This window comes from Anomalospiza imberbis, chromosome 3, assembly GCF_031753505.1.
Source record: "Anomalospiza imberbis isolate Cuckoo-Finch-1a 21T00152 chromosome 3, ASM3175350v1, whole genome shotgun sequence".
Lineage (NCBI taxonomy): Eukaryota > Metazoa > Chordata > Aves > Passeriformes > Viduidae > Anomalospiza > Anomalospiza imberbis.
In genome coordinates, this window is record NC_089683.1 from 30,300,453 (window position 1) to 30,321,239 (window position 20,787).

Consider the following 20,787-nt stretch of genomic DNA (forward strand, 5'->3'; position numbering starts at 1 on the left):
TTCTTCCTTTAAATCTAGCTCCATCTGGAAATCCATTTTTAGGTTAAGAAAATACTGAGTTATGACAGGAACTAAATCTTTACAGTTTTTGGCTCTGCAAAGGGTTATCCAAGGGGAATGAAATACTTATTCCTACTAGAGAGTGAGTAGAAGACTGATGATATGGTTAGATCCAAGTTCTCTGGAACAAATTCTTGGTCACTCAAAAATTTTCAGTGCTTTGTGTATGGACACAGTTACACTGGAGTATCAGATTTGTACCTGGACTCTTCTGTGGGGCTGAAACAAATTTTCTGAAGGTCTGAGCTTATGGCATGTGATGGCTCAGCAGCCTGTGGACCTCTGTGGTGGTCCAAAATGATCAGGGACCCCGAATCTCTGTGACTGCACACTAATTAGTGGGCTGTTTTGAGAACCACTATGGAACAACAGAAAAATACTAACCAAGGAAAACCTTTGGAGAAATGTCTCTCTGCCAAATTTATGGGTACTTCAGAGTAGCAGGCATAATCATAAAACAGTTTAGTAGACTTTGTGCAGTGTTTCCCAAGGGACACTCCTGTTATTTAAGACATTATTGGTTTAAAATGAGCCTTAGGGGTTTTCTGCTATGATTTAAATGGTAAATAGGTTGACAGAAACTTTTCTTCTCTTAAAATCATCCGTATGATGGGAATGACTCCACAGGAGAGAACTGCAGTGGGTCTGCTGGATGTGATGAATAAGCACGTGGTTACTGAAGCATCCGTCTTGGTGTCCTTCTGCTATGTTGTCCAAATGGCATTTTTCCAATATGCATTATTATAGAAATAAAATCCATATTTTAATATATTAGCAGTACTGAACTGTGTGGACTAGATTTTTTTATGGGAATGTCTTCTCATAAGAGTTTGGGCATAAATAGTTGGCTTGGGAATCAATTAAAATGTTGATAGATACAGGAAGGAAAGGAGAAGAAAACCTGAAACTGAATGTCATGCTTTTCTTTCGGCCTTGCTGTGGAAATTTAGTTCAAAGAAAAAAAAATAGTGTACACTAATTTTGGACTTACACTCTCTACTCAACAGCTTCATCAGGTGAGACAGTTTTGCAGAAAATTTATTTGATAACACGGGTTTATTTCTTAGCTTGTAAAGTCTTAGTGAGCTTCAAGAAGCAAGGATGCTCGTCACAAAAGAGACTCCATTTTTCTACTGGGAATAATTTTAAACTCAAGACAATATTCTTGAAACAGTTATGAGCATTGATATTCTGGAGAAAAGGTAGGCATTAAAAATGTAGAGAAAAAAGCTGTTGGTTTTCTTTCACAAATAGTATTCTTGAGGATATTGGTTGCGTTGCACAGTGGACGAGCTCTTGTGGCCGCCAGCGAGCACAATCCTGGTACCAGATCGGCCGGGAGTGTGGCAGTAAATAAAATAGGGAGGGTACAGCTGGAGTGCTCGGAAATCAAAGTTTAATAAAGTAAAATAAAAGGTGTGCTAACAATCAATGCACAACAAAAACATAAGCTGTACACTGTAGGGAGCTACTTCAGAAGAGGTCAAAAAGAGACAAACATAATTTTACATAGACATTAACTCAGGGCAGGGAACCAATGAACAAAGAGGAACAGAAGCAATACCTTATATGAAACCAATCAGAGGGCAGGGTTCAGAACATAACCTTAATAGGAATAACTTAATTTACATAACTATTCCCATCATTCTTTTCTTCTCTCCCAACTTTCACCATAACCTGACTAGATGTTATCTATCCTGACCTCTCAAAGGAAAAAATATTAATGAAAATCTTAGGAAAAAGTTTTTAAAAGGGAGGCAGAGATTTGTGGTGTGGCTGTTTCACAGCCCATCCTCTCCAGGACGGACCATCACAGACATTTAACTTAAATAGAGAGTAGATTAAAAGAAGAAATAAATCATAAATATAAAGAGCCTTGACATTTTTAATTTTGCCATGTGGTATGCTTAAAGCATAGAATAAACCAGTTAATGTTTTCCTTTTCTAATTTTCTAATTCACTAAGATGCCATATGCTTTTCATTTGTGTTTACTTAGGCATCCAGAAGAATGAAGAGAGTTAAGTAATGCTGGAGACAAGCTTAATCATTATCTTGTGTTCAAGCAATTTGATGGTATATTTAAAATAGATGTGCGAGCCTTTTTTGTTCCTTGTAATATGGAAATTATAAAGGAAGGTGAACAGGATGATAAATTGGAGATGCTCTCAGCAAGGCTGTTAAATTATTTTTAGGTAGAAGACATACTGTACACAGTGAGCCTCAGTTGAATATAATTAATTTGAAACGTTATCACTGTTTTGCTTGCAGTCCTATTGTATTTTTTTTCAGTTCTGCATCTTGCTGGCTCCTATCACACCCCTCACTATGAGATCTTTTCCTGTTTTGCACACGTCCTGTTTGTTACCACCATATGGTAGTTAGGATTTCAGTAGCTTTGCTCTGTTTACAGACCACTGTGGTTTGTCATATTTTTGCTACTCACCCTGTATTGCCATCTGATACCTATCATCTGTTTAACACATTGGATGCCAAAAATACTGAGATTTCTTTTTTCTTCCAAATGCATGTATGAGAAAGACTGTGTCAGAATGCTGTTTTGATAAGCATTGATCCCAAGTAATTTCCTGTTAATGCTGAACCAGGACACATACCTCTCAACTTTCCCAACTTTTTACCAGGTGCCAGCTGACTAAAGGGATCTATTCCAGCACTGAGGATTTTTTTTTTTAACCTTATGTGTATTGTACTGTTTGCAGCACATGATAGGGTGTTTAAACATCTTTTCCTACTGTGTGACTGTAGCAAAACCAATATTATCAGAGTATAACAGGGTCTATTCTTACTCTGGTTGCTAATTGCAATTTAGATAGGGTTGCATTAAGGAACTGTTTTTTAAATTGATTCAGTTGTATTAATGGGCTTCTCTTTCACTTTCTTTCTCATGTGTTGCTTCAATAATATGTCTTCTGGTTAATAGTTCTGTATTTAGAAAAAGAGAGCTAAATACTTGTACCTCTGTGTGTGATTTTGTGTAGGTGCAAATCTCTGCCTCCCTTTTAAAAACTTTTCCTTAAGATTTTCATTAACCTTTTTTCCTCATGCTGTGATTCTTAAATTGAGCTTTTCTGCTGTAGCACCCTGCCTCCTCACCCCCATCCTCTTCTCTCTGCCCTGCTCCTTTCTTAATATTCTGAGTTTTATGGCTCGTTGGTTGTGATATGATGACCATCCTCAGAGAAAAAAGTGCCTGCAGTAGCATATTGTGTGATTCAATAAATTAATTCAATAAATTGAAGAGAACACTATTTAATTCTCCTTCACGTCAGTCTGAAAACAGATTAGGTTTTGTCTGTTCACAAAAATTTGATTGTGGTGAAGTTCAGCTTAAATAAATGATATTTGTATTCCATAATAAAATGAAGCGGATGTTTTTGAAGAGAAAATAAATCGAATCATTCTTTACTCATATATTTAATGTATTTTAAGGGACATTTGCTGGCAGAGCCACTTCACAAAACAGTATTTTACTGCAGAAATTTCCTATGGAACTCTGAGACTCCTGCTTAAAGGATCACTCCATGACTTTAAAGCATTGTTATGCCACCGCAAGATGACATAGGTCAGCTCATTCAGGAGACAAGTTCTGTGGTCGATTATACAACATGGGGAAGAGAGTGGGGTGATGGATTAAATTCAGTAATATTTAAGTGATCAGTAATACTGATAATCAGTAATATTTAAATAAATGAGGAAAATGAAGACATCACTTAGTCAGTTGATAAGGAAAAAAAAATTAAGGGACTTTCCAGCAGTCTTTTTAAAAGTTTTTATAAGAGAAGCTTTGTCTAACATACTTCAGGACTTGTTCTTTTAAATAAGCAACCGTGTATGAAAATTATTTATATCTGCAAATGCAGTAATGTAAAAGGATATGCCCTGTAATGTCACGAATGGTACTGGCATGGCTGGGTGTCTCTGAGATCTTTGTTTTCTGTCATACACCTGCACTAAAACAGTTCTTCTGTTATGCTATATAAAGAAAACACAGAGAATGAAAACACTTCACTGAAAGTACAAAGGCAAATGAACATTATTAATCACATTTAGTATTTTTATCTGTCTTCTCTTCATGTCAGAGTAAGCCCTGATTTCATAATTTAGGTAAGCCTTGCATAAAACTACCTTATTTATTTAAAAAATCAAACAAGAGAACCACATATATCTGTGTGTATATATATATACGTGTGTGTGTGTGTGTGTGTGTGTGTGTGTGTGTGTGTGTAAATTATTGGTGAATAGATCTTTGCCTCTGAAATAGCTGAGAAGAATTGTGAGAATATTTCCCAATTTAGTAGGGGTTAAATTGTAAGAGTGTTGTGAATTGAAGAGATGCTCTCCTTGTTGTGGTCTTGATGCCTAAGGAGGCTACCTGGAACAGAGGCTAGACAGATTTAAAGGAATAGAGTAGGTATTTTTTGAAAGGCCTTCAAAGGATGCACCTTGGGCAGCACAAGATCCCGGCCAAGGCTCTGCCCAAGATGGACCCAAGATGGACACAAAATGGACACCCGGTCACGAGATTTCACACTTGTATAAGTTTTGGTCCATTTACCTCTTTGGGTCAATTGTCCAATTACAGCTTCAGGTTATGAAATCCCATCCCCCTTGGTTGCTCTCTTGAATTCACCATTGTTTACACTTTTTGAGCCTAAAGCTGCAACGATGTCCTTGGTTTTTAAGCTGGAAAAGGATTGTTATGTCTAACTACCCTGTGAAGAGAACTTGCTAAGACTTTACATGAAGTTCAGAGTCACACACTAAGGCAGTACAGAATCCAAAAATTATGAAAGCTAAAACTTAAGACATCAGTCTGATAATGTGGGTAGACAAGAGAAAATTTCTCAGGCCTTTTTTACAGTGGATCTTATGGAAACTATTAAGCTGACAAATTTTTGGGAACTGAAGTTCAGTTTTAAAGCAATGTTTGTAGAAAATCAGATTCAGTTTTAAAGCAATCTTTGTAGAAAAAAGTGTTATTTTGATTTTGCCTTTTTTTCTAGCCTTTTTTTCCAGGAGATGCATATTCCTGATAAAATCACATACAAGCAATATTAGCGCCTTGTACTATCCTAGAGCTTTATTTCCTTAAATGCCTGGGTTTGACAGTACAAGTGCAAGAGATGCTCAAGCTCACACTTCTGCTGCAGTCAAATCCTCTTCCTCAGTTTCTGATTATTGGTTTGTTTGGTTTTTGTTTTTTTTTTTTTTTTTTCTTTTTTAATCCATAAACATCAATGCAACTGTGTGGAGTCCGATTTTCTTTCTTTCAGTCGTGTCTAACCCCACTGAGTTTCCTGGACTGATTGACTGTGTGGTTGCATGGGTATTGCTGTCCCTTGGTCATTATGGCTGCTTTTTCTGCAACAGGTATTGCATGAATAATGGCAAAATAATAATACAGCTATTTACCTCTGCAGTTTTGTTGCTTGAGTAGTTTCAGCAGTCTTTAAAAAGCTGAATATGCTTATAAGTTCTGTGTTTATTAGGTAGACACTGCTTAGCCTGAATGTGTGTTTTAATGCTGTAGTAAGAGTGAGACTGTAACATAGTGATATTTCTATAACTTTTTAAGTGTTGTATTTGGTAAAATCCAGGATGCTAGCAGTTCTGTATGAACTCATGAAATTTTTTGAGCTTTCTCACTTGGAATTGGTGACAATTTCTCAGAGCAAACCAATTGCTCTCCTGCTGCATTATCTGTGTTAGGAGTGCTGAGTGGTGAAGAAATTAAATGGAAAGTGCAGCAGAGCTGTGATGGTTACATGGGATAACTGATACTGGTGAGGTTGCCCACAGAGGTAAGAGGTGTGTTAGAATGCCCATACTGGCCAAAGGAAGAGGCATTGACACGTTGTGGGGTGTTGTCGTCACCCTTCTACTGGCTCCAGTCAAACTGTCACTTTGCCAATTGAGTTTGAGCAGAAGGCACTGATTCCTTCAGTACTAAATATATCTCATCGCATAAATGCTTTTTAATACAAGACATGAAGAGTTTCTTTCTGAATTCCTCAGCTATGCATTTTTTTAGTACTATTATGTGTTGTTTGCTTTGCTCTCTGGTTTCTCATTTTTACCTCAGAAAGGATATCGGTCATTTGGGAGGAACTGTGGGAAGCTGGAATGTAAATTCCTTATTGTAGATATTGCACATTTTTGACTCACAGTTCTTCAGTTGTGTAAGGAAAAGTCTGCTTGTGGGCTGTAGTTATTTTAAAAAGCCACCAACAAATAGAAGTATATGAAAATAAAGTTTTCCAGTAATCTACATTAGGAGATCTTCCAGGAAGATGAAAAAATGCATTTTATACAAGTTATTTAATGAGCTCATTTATATGCTTGCAGAAAACCTGCCCTAAGTAAAATGTTAACTTGAAAATGACTGTTCCTGCTGGTGAAAAGGCACCAGATAAGAGCCCTGGGAATAAACTGCAGCCCACACCACTTTGCTGGTGTGTCTCTTCTCTGATGTGATGAGCAGGGACACTTTCTAGACAAGGTGTGTGACGTCTTTGCAACAGCCTGTACAGGCTTGTGAGGATGCTGCCAGGTAGTATGTGCTTGATAATAGATTATAGGAAGATAATGGAATTAAGACAACTTGTATAGAGAGAAAATGTATCTGCTACATGTGAACAACTTTCCAGTGGTGAAGGCCAAGTCTAATTTCCTGTGTGAGGTATGTAACTGAAATCTTTGTCTTGGCCAAGTCTGAATTTTATCATGATTGTCATAATAAAATTTTTCATGGTTTGCTTCTGCTGAACTGGTGTCACAGATCTCTAGGAAAATACTAAGACATTAAAAATGCATTGCCTCTCATGGACATGGGGAAAGCTCTAAGTATATTGCCTGAGGGCTGGAAAGCAGAAAGTAAATAAGTAGAATCATAACATGATGAAAAGAAATTTTAAAAATTACCTTGATGTGTTTCTGTATCATGTTGGGAGATTGGTGTTACCATGCTGCTTGGAAGCACTTGTTGTGGACTATAACCCTTCTGAGTGGGGGTTTTCACATGTGCAGAAAGAAAGGTGATGTCTGCCACAGGGGCAGTCTGCACTGTAAGTATTAGGCAAATAATAGAACAATAAGAACAGACAGGAGAGTCTGTATTGCCTGGCCTGTTAAGTAAAAGTTTTAACATGCTTTTGACATGTCTAATTTTTGTCTAGATCTTTGCAGGCATCAAGGTGAAGGAGAGTTTTAAGGAGGATAATGTGATAACAGTGATGTTCTTAATACTCCCATGCTAGAGGCAACAAAGGGAAGTTCTCAAAGACCAGATTGGATGGGACTTTGAGCAGCCTGGTCCAGTGAAAGATGTCCCTGTCCATGGCAGGGGGCTTGGAACTAGGTGATCTGTAGGGTCCCTTCTAACCCAAACCATTCTATGATTCTTGATTAAAAGTTTAACTTGAGCAGAAGCATCTCAGTACTGAATGAGAAATCATAGGCAGGATGGAAATTGGCTGTCAAAGTCTTTGAAGGTGAAGATAAGCCATTTATGTTTTATGCAATAGAAAAGCAGATTCATCGGAGGAATACAAAGAGAGAGGTAAAATAAATTATATTTGTTGCAGAACTGTGATTAGACCATCAGACTGACAGGCTTGCACTGGCAGGAAAAGGAATTGAGGGATGAGCTGTTGATTGCTGCATGTTTAAGCTGGAAAGATATGAAATCACCTAAATGTAGATGGATTTTGTTTTGGTGGGTTTTTTTTTTTTGTTTGTTTTGTTTCTTGTTTGTTTGGGGTTATTTTTTTGGTTGTGGGGGGTTTTTGGTGTGGTTTTTTGTTTGTTTGTTTGGTTTTGGTTTGGTTTGGTTTTAATTTGCAAAATTAGCCTCCACAATTTATGCAACAGTTTAGGTGAAGGTTTAAGTAGGTCTGAGTCTCGTGTGTAGCACAGTGGTTATTGGCCCTGAGTGCAAAACAGAATGGAGAGGGTGGTAAGTTGTGCTGGAGGTAGAAGGAAATTTGTGTTTCAATTTATGAAGTTTGGTGTACAGGTTACCCTTGACAGGAGTCAGTATCTATGCCAAACACTTCAGTTTGGAGAGAAAGACTCAAGTGTGAGGTAGAGAGACAGACCTGTGAGTTACAAGCATGGTGAGATTTATATTTGCACCAATAAAACAGGGAGGAAGAAGAGATCTTGGCATGTGGAGAAGGAAGGGCTGAGGCCCAGCCAGATTAAGGTGATTGCTGGTGAGATGAAAAATGTCATGGATGACAGGTGAACACCAAATTGAGAGAAAATGGAGTGAATCCATAGTTGTGTGTTGACTGAACAGGGGAGAATGAAGAAAGCTTCAGGCCAGGTAAAATCTGAAATTTTGAGGACTATTTATTGTTTTTATTATAGGATATAGAATATACTATATGTCTATAATAAATATTTTGATATATTTATTAAAAATGTGTAGGAGTGAGAGACAAGACCTACAGGAAATGTGATTAGGGAAAGGTCAAATGGGTGGTAAGTAAATAATGGAAAAGTGACAAGTTGGACAGTAGGAAGCAGCAAGGAGACCAGAAACAGTCACCATGTGCAGGAGAAAATACGGTTATGGAAGCGCTGACTCTACCATTTGAAGTCCTTTGATTAATGCTTGTATTTCTTTTACAGAAACATGGCCTTTTTTTACCTCTAAAGATTAGTTGATTAATCATATTGCAACCCATTTCACAGCTTACGGAAGCCATGTCTTGCTTGCCTTTGGTTCTTAAGAAGCAGTTCACACTGAATAAAAAAGTACAATAATAACATTAATATAGAAATATTGACATCCAAATTCACAGAAGTCAAATATTTTGCAATATGAGTACATCCTGCAGTTATTTCATCTTTACAAAATAACCAAGCCAAGTATTGGCCATGCTAAAAAAGCAGCACACCCCCAAACAATTAAAAATATCCTGGACTTCAAATAGACTAACACAGTAACATGGCTACATCAAGAACTTGGGAGCTTGAAGTGTTAGATATGTTGTTTCTATTCAACCTTAACTTGTCCTACCTGTACAGAAGGTATAAATTTTATATTGGGATGATTAATGAAATAACCAGAAAATATATCTAGACTTCTCCACTCAGCTTCAGCTGTTTTTCCTTGTCAACACATGCTAGATTCCCCGAAAACCCCTCATTTCTCTTTATTCAGACAAAACTATCCACAGTAACTTGCTAAAATGGCCTGTCTTGACTTTGTTGTTGAAAGTATATATTCCCAAAACCCAGGACAAGTTGACAGCTTTTCCCAGCTGAGGTGCTGGTGGGGCCGAGGCCAAAGCCAGGCTCCCTCTGGAAGCACCTCCATGAGATGGGTGCAGCAGTGCTGACAGACCAGCAAGGCATCCGGTGTGACTGAGGTAATTCCAGCTTTGCAGAGCAGCTGAACAACGTTTTTCAGGTCACAGATTCAATGTAGACGCTTAAGGATCACCAACAGGTTTTTAGCTCTAGCTGTTGCCTTCGTGGGCATATGCAGTATTGCTGTTTGCATTTTAAATTATTTATTTATCATAAAAAAAGAATGCCAAGAACAGAGCTTGGTAAAACGCCTGCTTATCTTATGGAAAAACTTGTCTGAGCTCTGTGTGATGATGTGTTTGTGTGGTGTGGGTGAACAGGACAAAATCCTGCATTTTACTAAGCTTTTTTTCAGACATGCCATAGCTGCTGGTGGATAGCTACTTAAGGCTATGTCACTTAGAAGGCGGCACTTTTTCTACTAACATGAACTCATGACAGGGCATAATATTTTTATAACATTACATCAGGTGTTTAATTTCGAGACTAAACCATTTGAGTTGAACTGGGAGAGTGAAAATGCGAGCTGCATTGCCACCTACTGGATTTCTAAGGAAGCATAAAATAGAATTTCATATTACATTTAAAATAATTTAAAATGTACCTCTGCATGAAAGAGACAGAAATCTTAATAATTTTTTTATAAAATCCGTGCCGACAGAGCATATATATGTAAATGTGCTATTTTGAAGCTTTCTACTCTTCAGCATATATGTTCAAATAATTTAGATAGGTATTTAAAACAGCAAAATATAATTTAACACATGAATTTAAAACAGCAAAAGAAGCAATCATATAGTCTGTTAAAAAATTACAGCCTTCGATTGTAATTTAAATAATTAAAATTATAGGAAAATAAATACACATCTTGGTCCAGGTCCAAAGAGCCCAACAACATAAATGTTATTTTCTCTGTGTTTATGTAACAATTTTGATAAGTCAATGTTATAAATGGCCTCAATGTTCATTGTTTGTCCTCCTAATTACATCCGTGAGCTGTCTGAAAGGTTTAAATTATATAAGGTATTTATCACAAGTGTTCTCCAAGGCTTACAGTTTTTACTGAGTATATGAAGATGTGAGTAAAGCTTTGAAGATCTGCTTGTCAGTAATTTTTGTACTCGTTTATACTGACAAGTCAAATAATGAATATTCTAATGAAAATATGGTACATGTATAGCACAGCTGAAGCAGAGGTTTTGGTGAAATACCTTTGAAAAAAAAAGGGAGGAGGAAGCCATCATGTTTTCTTGGAGAAAAAACCAGCAGTAACCTAAACATTTGTTGAGTTCTATGTATATTGTAAAAGTGAGCAGGTTAATTCTTTCCCCGTAGACATGCAAAGTGCGTATTGGTTTCTGTGCACCCCAGGTGGTGATGCTGACCCCTCATAGGTGCAGTAAAGTCCCAGGGCTGATGTCCCCCTCCAAGCAGCTCAGTCTCTTCCAATATTTTAGCAACAGAAGAGTGCGGTTTAGTCGTAGGAGATGAGATGTGCCCAAAGATTCTCCCATGGTGGGATCTTTTTTTGGTCACGCATATGTGCCGTGCCTGTGAGTGCGAAATAGCAGCACCCTCCCCGGACACGTCAGCTTGTGTGGATGTAGCTCTTTTGTTCAGTGTGGTGGGAGGTCTGCACAAGTGAAGTGTAGCAATAATGTCTCAGAGTAAGCTAATCCTGCAAGTGCCCTTCACTTCAGTAGCAGAACCAGATAAATGTTTGGGTGCATAGTGAAAAATCATATGTATCTATGCATATATCCCTTTTACACAGTGGTCTGGTGACTCTTTCTGTTAGAAGGGATTGAATTGGTATGTGCCTCAAGGGTCTGCCATGCCATTATATCATGTGATGTTATTAGGTCTTAAGTCTAACCTTTAGGTGCTTGTCTACATTAAGGAATATTTAATAGATTTAAGTTTTCCTTGCATCTGATGTGCTCAATAGCCTGGAAGTTGAGGAGCAAATCAAAACCTACCATTTGTATTTTAGTTCTTGCTTAATACTTAATATATTTCTATATACAGCAAAACCATTGAGAGGAATTTGCTGCCACCATTACAGAATAGCCAGAGATACAGAGATACAGCTTTTTCCTCAAAAAGGTAGGAAAGGTGGTTAAAAAAGAGCCAATTGAACCAGACCTGCTGTGAGCTGGGTAATATTCTTTCTGCTCTGTGAAATGTGCAGTCATTTTCTCCAATTCAATTCCTGCTGTAGATAAAATGCCAACGTTTCCTCAATAGTGGCATGTATGATATGCAAGATAAGGGTTTCAAACCCCTCATAGTGAAATGTGTTTTATGTGGATTCAGAAATTAACAAATTCATTAAAAAGTGATACTTATTTATAAAGAACTGTAATCTCATCTCACTTAAGTTTTGCCTGGTCTGTAACTTGTTCATATACCCCTTGGTGAACACAGAAGGACAAAAAACATAATTGTATTAATACTCTTCCTAAGCTTTGTTTGAGATAGAAAAAGTTCAAATTTAGATGGTCTAATTGGAAAAGAAGTGCTTGCTGTTATCTTCCCTTTCCATTTTAGTGAACAGCCAGGGCTTTTGGTTTTACTTTAGTGGAGGAGAACTGAATTTAGTTTCAATGGTTTTATTTTTTAATAGAATATTTGAAGTAATAACAAATTTACCTACAGACCTCTCCATTATTTAATTGCATTCTTTAAGCTGGTTATTGTAAAAAATCCTGAATATCTTCAGTTGTTTTTATGCATTATAAGTGAGCAGCTGTGTAAGATAATTCATATGTGTAATCCAGTTATATGGTGAAAAGTATTAAGTGTCTCCAGTATTTTGCCTAATTCTTTGACCTACTTTTCTCATCTTACTCAATACTGCAAAGGTTTTTAAGCAGGTTAGTAAAAAATAAAACAAAACAAACCCCCTTGCTGCTCCTGCCAAGCTTTTGATTTGCATATAGCATTAAGTATAATGCATCATGTTTGTAGTTAGGGAGAATAGATTATTTGGCTGCTTAGCTTTTGCTGTTGCTGCATTCTCACTAGAATGCACCCATGTGATGTTACTGGTTTTAGTGTGAGAGCTGGTTGATTTATGTATTTACAAGCAATAATATTCCTGTCCAACTGAATTATATGTGCTTTATCACAATTCCTGTGAGTTAAGTTGGATTCTCATTTTTTAGGCTTGAATATCACATTAAAGTAAAAAATATCCACTTCACCAACAAAGTATTTCATATAAAGAACACAGATCATTTACATCTTAAAACTCCAGACAAGTTCACCACACACACACACACACACACACACACACACAGAGAAACGTGGAATTGTGTCACTAAAAATACACCGGTTAAATGGTGTGAGTCAGTGCTAATTAAGGAAGTAGGTAGCTCAAAGCAGAGATAAAGGATATCACCAAGACCTCTATAGACAACACACCTACTGTTTCCATTTATTAAACTCAAGATTCCCTCTTTCTAGTCATAATCTGTAGTTGGTCATGATTTTTAAATGTTATCCATGGAGATGTAGATTTGAAGCAACATCTGGAAAAGCCGGTTCTACATAGCACGGTGCAAAGACCAAGTTTTGCCTTTCTGGAATCTCCTCCTTAGGCTGTCTCAGGTCTTTTAGAGCTGTGATTAGGAGGTGAGTCTGTTGTGTAGCAGCATGCTTCTCCAGATGGTGGGTATAGGGTCAGGGTGTGTGTTGTTTGGGGCAGCTGGAGAAGAAGTGCTGCGTCTTTCAACACCAGTCTTCATCCTAGGAACCTCTGTACCTGCTAATGCTTCTATATACTCATACAGCTAAGATGGAAAAATATCTGTAATGAGGAATAGTAAACCTTAAATAGTCTCTCATACTTAACAAGAGAAAACACAACAGATTGTTAAGATATAAATTTGAAATAAAAAGATGTTCTCATATTCTTTTGAGGTCAGTGTCATTGTAGACCATGTTTTGAAATATTTGTTACATGTGTTAGTAATCTAGATTTGAAAGCACTGAAACTGGAGATTGATTTACATATTTTGATTACGTCTGATATGTAAATTAAGTTGGTTAAAAAGATACAAATTTGATCACACAATTATTTATTTTATTCAGTACATGGTAGGCAGTTTTGTTTAGTATATGCATTCGGATCAATTTCTGGTCAAGTGAAATTATTTGCTTGCAATCTTTGAAGTAAACCTTTAAGAATAAAGTTGTCTATTTTTTTTTTCCTTTAGATTGCCGTTTACAGTATTCTGTGCAGTGTGTATTAGATATGAGGTACATGTAGTATTGTGAACAGGCCTAGAATATTAGGTAGAGTTGCAAACTGAAAGAAATACAGAGTGGTAATCTTTCCTCCTATTCGTGCTATATAAACTTTTTTCTCATCTATGCAGGAGGTTGCATCAACAATTTGAAAGCTATAAAGAGCAAGTAAGAAAGATAGGGGAAGAAGCCCGCCGTTACCAGGGAGAGCACAAGGATGATGCTCCAACATGTGGAATCTGTCATAAAACAAAGTTTGCAGATGGTTGTGGCCATTTATGCTCTTATTGCCGGACCAAGTTCTGTGCTCGATGTGGAGGTCGTGTCTCTCTGCGATCAAACAATGTAAGTCTTCTGATGTGTACTCTTAAGAAAAAGACTGTGACATTGTCATGCTGCAGATTATTTACCTTAAGTTTGGCATTTCATGCTTCATTTTACTGAAGTGTTTCATCCATTGCTTCATTATTATATGTGTATCACACACGTAAATCAATGTAAAATCATACAAGTAAAACAAAAGTATTTAATGATTGCCAAGGGACTTGGGAATCACAGAGTTAATTAAAGCAAAAGAATAATAGTGTCTAGTTTTATGGAGTGACAGCTTGTAGAAAATATACTTGTTTTTCATAGAATAAAAGAAGAAACCCTTTTGCTCAGATACAACTCCACATTAAGAAATTCTTATTGAAGCCTTATTTAATATTAAAAATTTTATTTTCATAGAGCTTGTCATAAACATTTATAGATTGCTTTTACATGAAATCAGTCAATTTTTTAGTTTAAAAAAACCAAAAAACAACCACTTTTATTAGCACAGGAAAAGTGCTATACCAATTTATTTAAAATTTATTTAAAGAATAAAACTTCAGATTAATCTGGATTAAGCATCCTACTTTCCGATAGGTGAACTGAATGGTTCTCCCTCTGATCTGCATGAGTTAGCTGCACTAGCTTTCCACAAAACCAGATGTTTTCCAAGAGTACCCTCTGGTCAGTCCGTCCCTTCCAAGCCTCTGACTACTCTCTAATACACGAGCAGTAGGATCTAAATTTGGAATACTGTTATCCAGTGATTATTTTTGGCTGGTCATCAAGGACTATCATATGTTATAAAACATTTTACACATCTCTTTTTATTACATGAACAGTTTTGTTTTCTGCCGTGAGATGAGGCAACTTTCTCATGTGGCTTTAAGATGCCAGGCTTTTGTAGGGTAAATTTATAGGTGCTCTTGGTATCAACACAAATTCACTTAAAGTGAACACAGATTGTATAGCAGATAATCATGTTCACAAGGGAACTGGTTTGTGGCCTTTTCACTTTCTTTAAGATCGACATCAACTGAATAGGCCTTCTGAAATTTCATGTAAACCAAAAATAACCTCTCAAAAAGATGTATTTCATGGTTATTTAGAAGTATTCCATAGCCTTGATGTACCTGTGTGTCTATTAAATTAAATTCACATTCTGAAGATAACTACCTAGGTGAACTGAACAAAAATGTGCATGTACTAATATATTAGTAAAAATAGAAGCATTGCATTGTGTCACCTGTAGATGGTGTCATCAGAGCAATTCTCTGAAAATAATAGTTTACTTTGATGTATTACATTATTCTATTAATGAGTGCATGTGATACAGCTTAACTTTATTCTGAAAAAAAAATTGAATATATATTTATCCATTTTTCACCCCCTATTTCAAGCCACAGGAATAGAAGAGTGTCATTTCATTTGTAACTTGCATTTTGTTTCTTATATTGTTTATGCTTCTGTGGATCAGGGTGGGAAAACATGTTTTCAACATATGCAGTAATGTCATCTTTTTATTTAAAGCTCTTTTTTTTCTTAATTTTGTGTTTTTGTCTCTTTGTAGAGAGTTATTAGAATTGCATTTCTTTGAAATCTGTCTATTAATACTTGCCTATTTTATTCTTTATCTCTTCTTTTGTTCTTTTCTCTTTTTATTCTGCTTCCTTGGATGCTTTCCCAAAGGAGGACAAAGTGGTTAGAATCCATGCTTTTTATAATTTATTGTTATAATGTTGTTAGTTAACTGGGATACATATTAATGTGAAAAACTGAACTGAAATTTCATAATCACCCACAGGGGAGGGGGGAAAAACAGGAATCCTGACACCCAGGCCCTGCACGTCCCTTAGCTGAACATAAGCCTTGAAGACAGCTCAACAAGGAAATCCAAGACTGTTGTCAAAATTATGACAATAAAAGAAATTAAGAACTGAAAATTACTTATAGGGTAAAAAGTAGAGGAGCCAATAAAATGTAATCAATTTTTATTTCATAAATACATATTTAGTTAACAGTCTTGACTTTTTGCATGCCAAGTCCTTCCATCAGTTTCAGGAAATCCAATTTAGTCTTCTAATTGTAATTTTACATTGTTTGCTGTGTTTCACTTCTGGCTGCAGCAGATATTGTAAAATCAGCTTTTTGATTGACATTTAAAATAATATATATAGGCAAACAAACTGGACATAAGTATAGTGAGCAAGGTGGAGTGAATCCTTTTTGAATGCATAGTTATGATTTCAAAAATCTGCAGAACTTTTAGGATCGAGTACAGGCATATTCACCAGTATTGACTGTGCCTTGTCTCAGATAGGTGAGGGTAGTTCCCTGTTCATCTCTGCACACTGTGTGTGGCATCAGGTGTGGCAGTACTTGAGCAGATCAGTGCATGGGCATTTGCCATCTCTTCTGGGGCAGTTCTGCAAAAGGTGGTACTCCAGATTTTTAATTGGAGCATTAAGTGTAGAAATTAGCTAGCTTTTCTGGCACCTCTGCTGAAACAAGTGTACATTAATTACAATCAAGTGTAGTTTTTGATGCGTTCTTTGTTGAGTTATGCTTGTGATATGAAGTGGTGTTATGCCCCCATTTAAATACTAGCATACCTGTAACCTGAAATGTAGTACTGTTCAATTCTCAGAGAAAATTATTTCTATCACATTTGAGTATTGCAATAGGTTTTTAATATTGCAATAGGTCAGTATTAGTGCTACTCTGAAGATGTATTCTGAAGACCTATCTGACTTGTTTGGATTGTCCTAAATTCAATTAAATACATCCTTATCATTTGCATTTGTCTTAGTTTAGGTTTTCCTAAAGGTTTAGGTTAGTTTAGGTGTTGAATTCCAGGCTTCCACATGCCAAGAAAATGCCATAATAGTAATGTGTGGAAATAAATTCTATATGGTGTGATAAAGCTGAGCTACTTCTCTTTAACAGCTAAAAAGTTAATGATAATAACTAGTCCCGAATGTGTGAGAAACATAGGGATCACTTCTTTAAAGTACCATTGCTTTAGCAGTACCTCTCTCTAAAAGTTAATGTAATATATAGAAATAATTAATTTCAAAATATTAATACATAGTTTAAAATAACATTTTTAGAACAATTGGTATAATTAAAATAGAGCAACATAAGAAAAATATTATTTCTTAATTATTTTCAGTGGCTCAACATTCCTGACTAATTACATATGGCAAGTTGTGTATCAGTAGAAACTTTTAAAACATATTTATCCCTTAGTGTCCACATGAATGTTTTACCACAATAAATTATATTAATACAAAACACATGCGCCAAATTTCTTCAATTTAAGGATGTATCATTTGGAAAGGATGATTAAGTGTGAATTACCAAAGTGTCAGCTCAGGAAAAGTCAAGTGTTAACCTAGATTCAAGGTGTTTCCTATATAGTTGGAGAATTAATGACACCACACCTGGGGTGTTGTTTCTCATGCATTACCCATCTTCTACAGATACAAACTGTGGTAGGCACAAAGAAAGTCAATCAGAGGATGATTCAGGAAATGGAGAGCTGCTTGTGTTAGAGAAGGCTAGAGAGATTAAGGGGACAAGACCTAAAGCAATTACAGTTAATACCTGGAAGTGTGAAACTGAAATGTAGAAATGCAGAAAATTTAAATAATAAGAATAGAGGACTGTAGCAGTCAGAGGCCCTGTGAGGCCTCCCTGGCAGTCACTTGCCTAAGATAAGAAATGCCTAGTCATGATGACTGGACCAAAGAAGCCCCTTTTCCGCATTTGGACCTTTGTTATCTCTCTGTAAGACCATCAGTCATACTCTCCTCAACCTTTACTATTGGACAATTTCCAACACCCCTGTACCCTATATCAACCCCCATTTCTGTCCAGTTCGGCAGAAGAGCTGTCACTGGAACCCGTCGCAGGGGCTGCCAATAAAGACACCGCTGTGGAACTTCATACAGCCTTCTCCTCTCTCTTCCCTGCGTCTGCCGAGGCACTTCGCGAGCAATGAGCTGAAATCACTAAGAGCTGAATTCACCCAAGAGCTGATCTCACTTAAGAGTTGCTTGCTAAGTTTGCCCATGGCTGGGAGCTTGCCTGAGGGACCTGGACAGGTTGTGCCTATCAGCCCAGCGCTATCTGGGACACCTACGGCTGCCCGGGGTCGGACGGACCCCTGGGACCCCAAGCCGCATTAGAGGACAGTGAATACATGTGACCAAATGTGTATAACTTGGCCCTAAACACTCTTGGCTTGAAAAATGATGTTTACAAGCATTAAAGCCTTGAGAATTTATTTCATGTGGCTTACTGGAAAGAAAAAGAGCCCAATAAAAATTTAAAGGCTAAATTTAATGAGGTTAGGAAAGGATTTATGTGATGTGGTTGCTTGTGGTTGTAGGGCAATGTACAAGGTTCCTAAGAGGTCCTTGCAGCTCTTGATTGTAGCTAAATATTTTAAAAATTTAATACTTTGAAGCTGTTCTTGACCTTTTCAAGTAAGTGCCAAATATTTCTTAAGGATTTTTTCAAATATATATAGCAGAATTTAATATGTTCTCTCCTAATTTAAAATCATAAAAGACATCCTAAAACACCTTCTTGCTAACAAGTCAAATCCAATTTCACTACACCTAGTGAGAGTTAGTAGGCATCCTAGGCTGATCAAGAAATGACTCCATTACACTTCCAAAATTAATTGGCAATAACTGGCATATTCTAGTGGCTAATGAGTTATATAAATTTCAATGATTCTTGTTCTAAGATGTCAGAGTGTATATCAAATATGTTTCTTAAGTTCTTTCATGCTTTTTGACTATTGGTTAGCTCTTTGCACTTCTGACTTGAGTTTGCTCTCCTTTCATATAGTTGCAGGTAGACCACATTTAATGGGTTTAATCCAATTTTATGTGAGATAACATTTCAGAAGGAAGTGAGGTAGATTTCTTTTTTTTTTTAAGAGAAAGATGACACTTCTGTTTTGGCAGAATATTCTAGGTGATTTTAGTTCTTTATAGAGGGCCTACACTTTCATTTCAAATCCTTTCAGTTATGTTCTGTACATCAAGATTTTAATTGCCAAAATGGTTGTGGGTTTAAGTTACTTCCCTCTGTTCCATTCACTCTCCCCTGTGAAGTGAAATATTTTGGTTTTTCGGGCAGTGGAGAAGTCAGCAAAATGTCCAACTAGTTGTTGTCCATGGTTTGATAAGGAGTGGGAAGGGCCCAACCTCAGTCCCCCTGATGGCGTGGCTGCCACTGCTTTCTCTGTTCTTCCCTGCCATGGTACCATAACCTTGTAAAGCAAAAAAAAAAAAAAAAAAAGACTGAAAATACAACTTTTTTTTCTTTCCTCATTCCTGTAGAACTTTTTCAGAGTATTTGGTTAGGCATAAATATGTATTTCCTTTGTGATCACCTGATACATGTTTCTCCTTATAGAAAAGGAGATACATTTTAGGGCACAAAAATTAATGAGCAAATGTAGTTTCTTTGGATCAAAATTCAAGTATTTTGTGAGGTGCTGTGGGTTTATTTGATCTAAGTTAAATTTGTATGACATTGACAAAATTAGGTGGAAGATCCATGTTCCAGATAAAGCCATATAATTATCCATAGCAATCAGTCTACCATTGTGCAGGTTTCATTTGGATTACTATTTTTTTTCAAATTTCCAATGGAAAAAAATGGGAGCAAATGATAAAAGTAAATGTTGTCACAATTTTCCTGTGTTTTGCAGAATAGAGCAGTTTGCTTTCTCTTTTTTCTATTTACATACGTAAAGGACAACTGGTGGGAAATCCGGATGTAAAATACATTATAAAAATATGAGAATTTATTTCACTGAACTTAGTAGTATGTGGTTGTAGAAAATAATGCTGATAATCAGTGCAGAAGAGAGTCCTAGCTCTGATCTGGCTTTCACTGAAATTGTTTTCATTTTAGTATAATGTCAGTGATTTATACTTGGAAAGAAAGACAACTTGGAAACATTTCCTTAATTGTATTTCAGGTGTTTTTTTCAGGGAGTTTGTCATTTAGTTCCTTTAAATTATGCTTAAAATTTGCTTACATAATGGCTTGCTAATTTAGGCCTTACCAACTTGAGTACATTTGCCATGCAATTCAGCTGTGTACTAACGCTTTAACAGAAGTTGGTAATATTGTCAGAACAAAATGTCTGGATTGTCAGGATTTTTTTTTACATCTCTTGAACAGAACTCCTAGGTCAAATTGTCCATTAAAAGGCTAATTTCTGTATGCTCTGACTAACACAGCTGTAGAACAAAACAAAAAAATCCAACAGAAGGAGGTAAATTACATAGCTAATTGCAGATTGATAGCAAGCACATTTTATTTCTGTAGCATTCAATGCCATTTGTTTCCCAAAAGATATGGGGTTTATATGCATCATGAAAGAAGCGCTGCTTTTCAGTAATTCCTCCCTAGAACAGCTGTTTCAAGCAGAAAAAAAAAGGCCAGCAAGAAACTGAGGAATTCTATTTCAAGTAAGGTGGGGATCACTGTCCTCTGCTTCTGGGTAGTTTGCTTTCAAACAAGTGTGAGTCTATAAAGTTTTTAAGGAAATCTTAAAATTAAGGCAGATGATGCTAATGCTCAGAAGTTAACCAGATCAGAGTTTCTTCATTTAATAATGGGACTGTAGGAGAGTCACTAGACACCTGGGTTTTTCTTCCAGCATAGCCTTAAATCATCACTAAATCAGTAACCACTTGATAAAGCTCAGTGGTTTACCCACGTTTAGTTTACCTGTTTGCCAAACTCTTAAACCGTGACTTGTCGTGTGATTCTACACTTTATGGCCAAGAAAATCT

The 20,787-nt window shown here is 36.5% G+C and overlaps 1 protein-coding gene across 43 annotated transcripts in view; it reads left to right on the forward strand.

Annotated features, from left to right (window-relative positions):
• RIMS1 (regulating synaptic membrane exocytosis 1) overlaps positions 1-20,787 on the forward strand; it is a 296,320-nt gene that overhangs the window by 95,469 nt on the left and 180,064 nt on the right. For 41 of the 43 annotated variants that reach the window (XM_068183776.1, XM_068183805.1, XM_068183804.1 and 38 more), the window contains exons 3-4: positions 13,780-13,993; positions 15,650-15,661. In XM_068183776.1, coding sequence (XP_068039877.1) covers positions 13,780-13,993; positions 15,650-15,661 — 226 coding nt within the window. The remainder of the gene's footprint in view (positions 1-13,779; positions 13,994-15,649; positions 15,662-20,787) is intronic. The other 2 variants (XM_068183820.1, XM_068183782.1) reach the window with 1 other exon arrangement.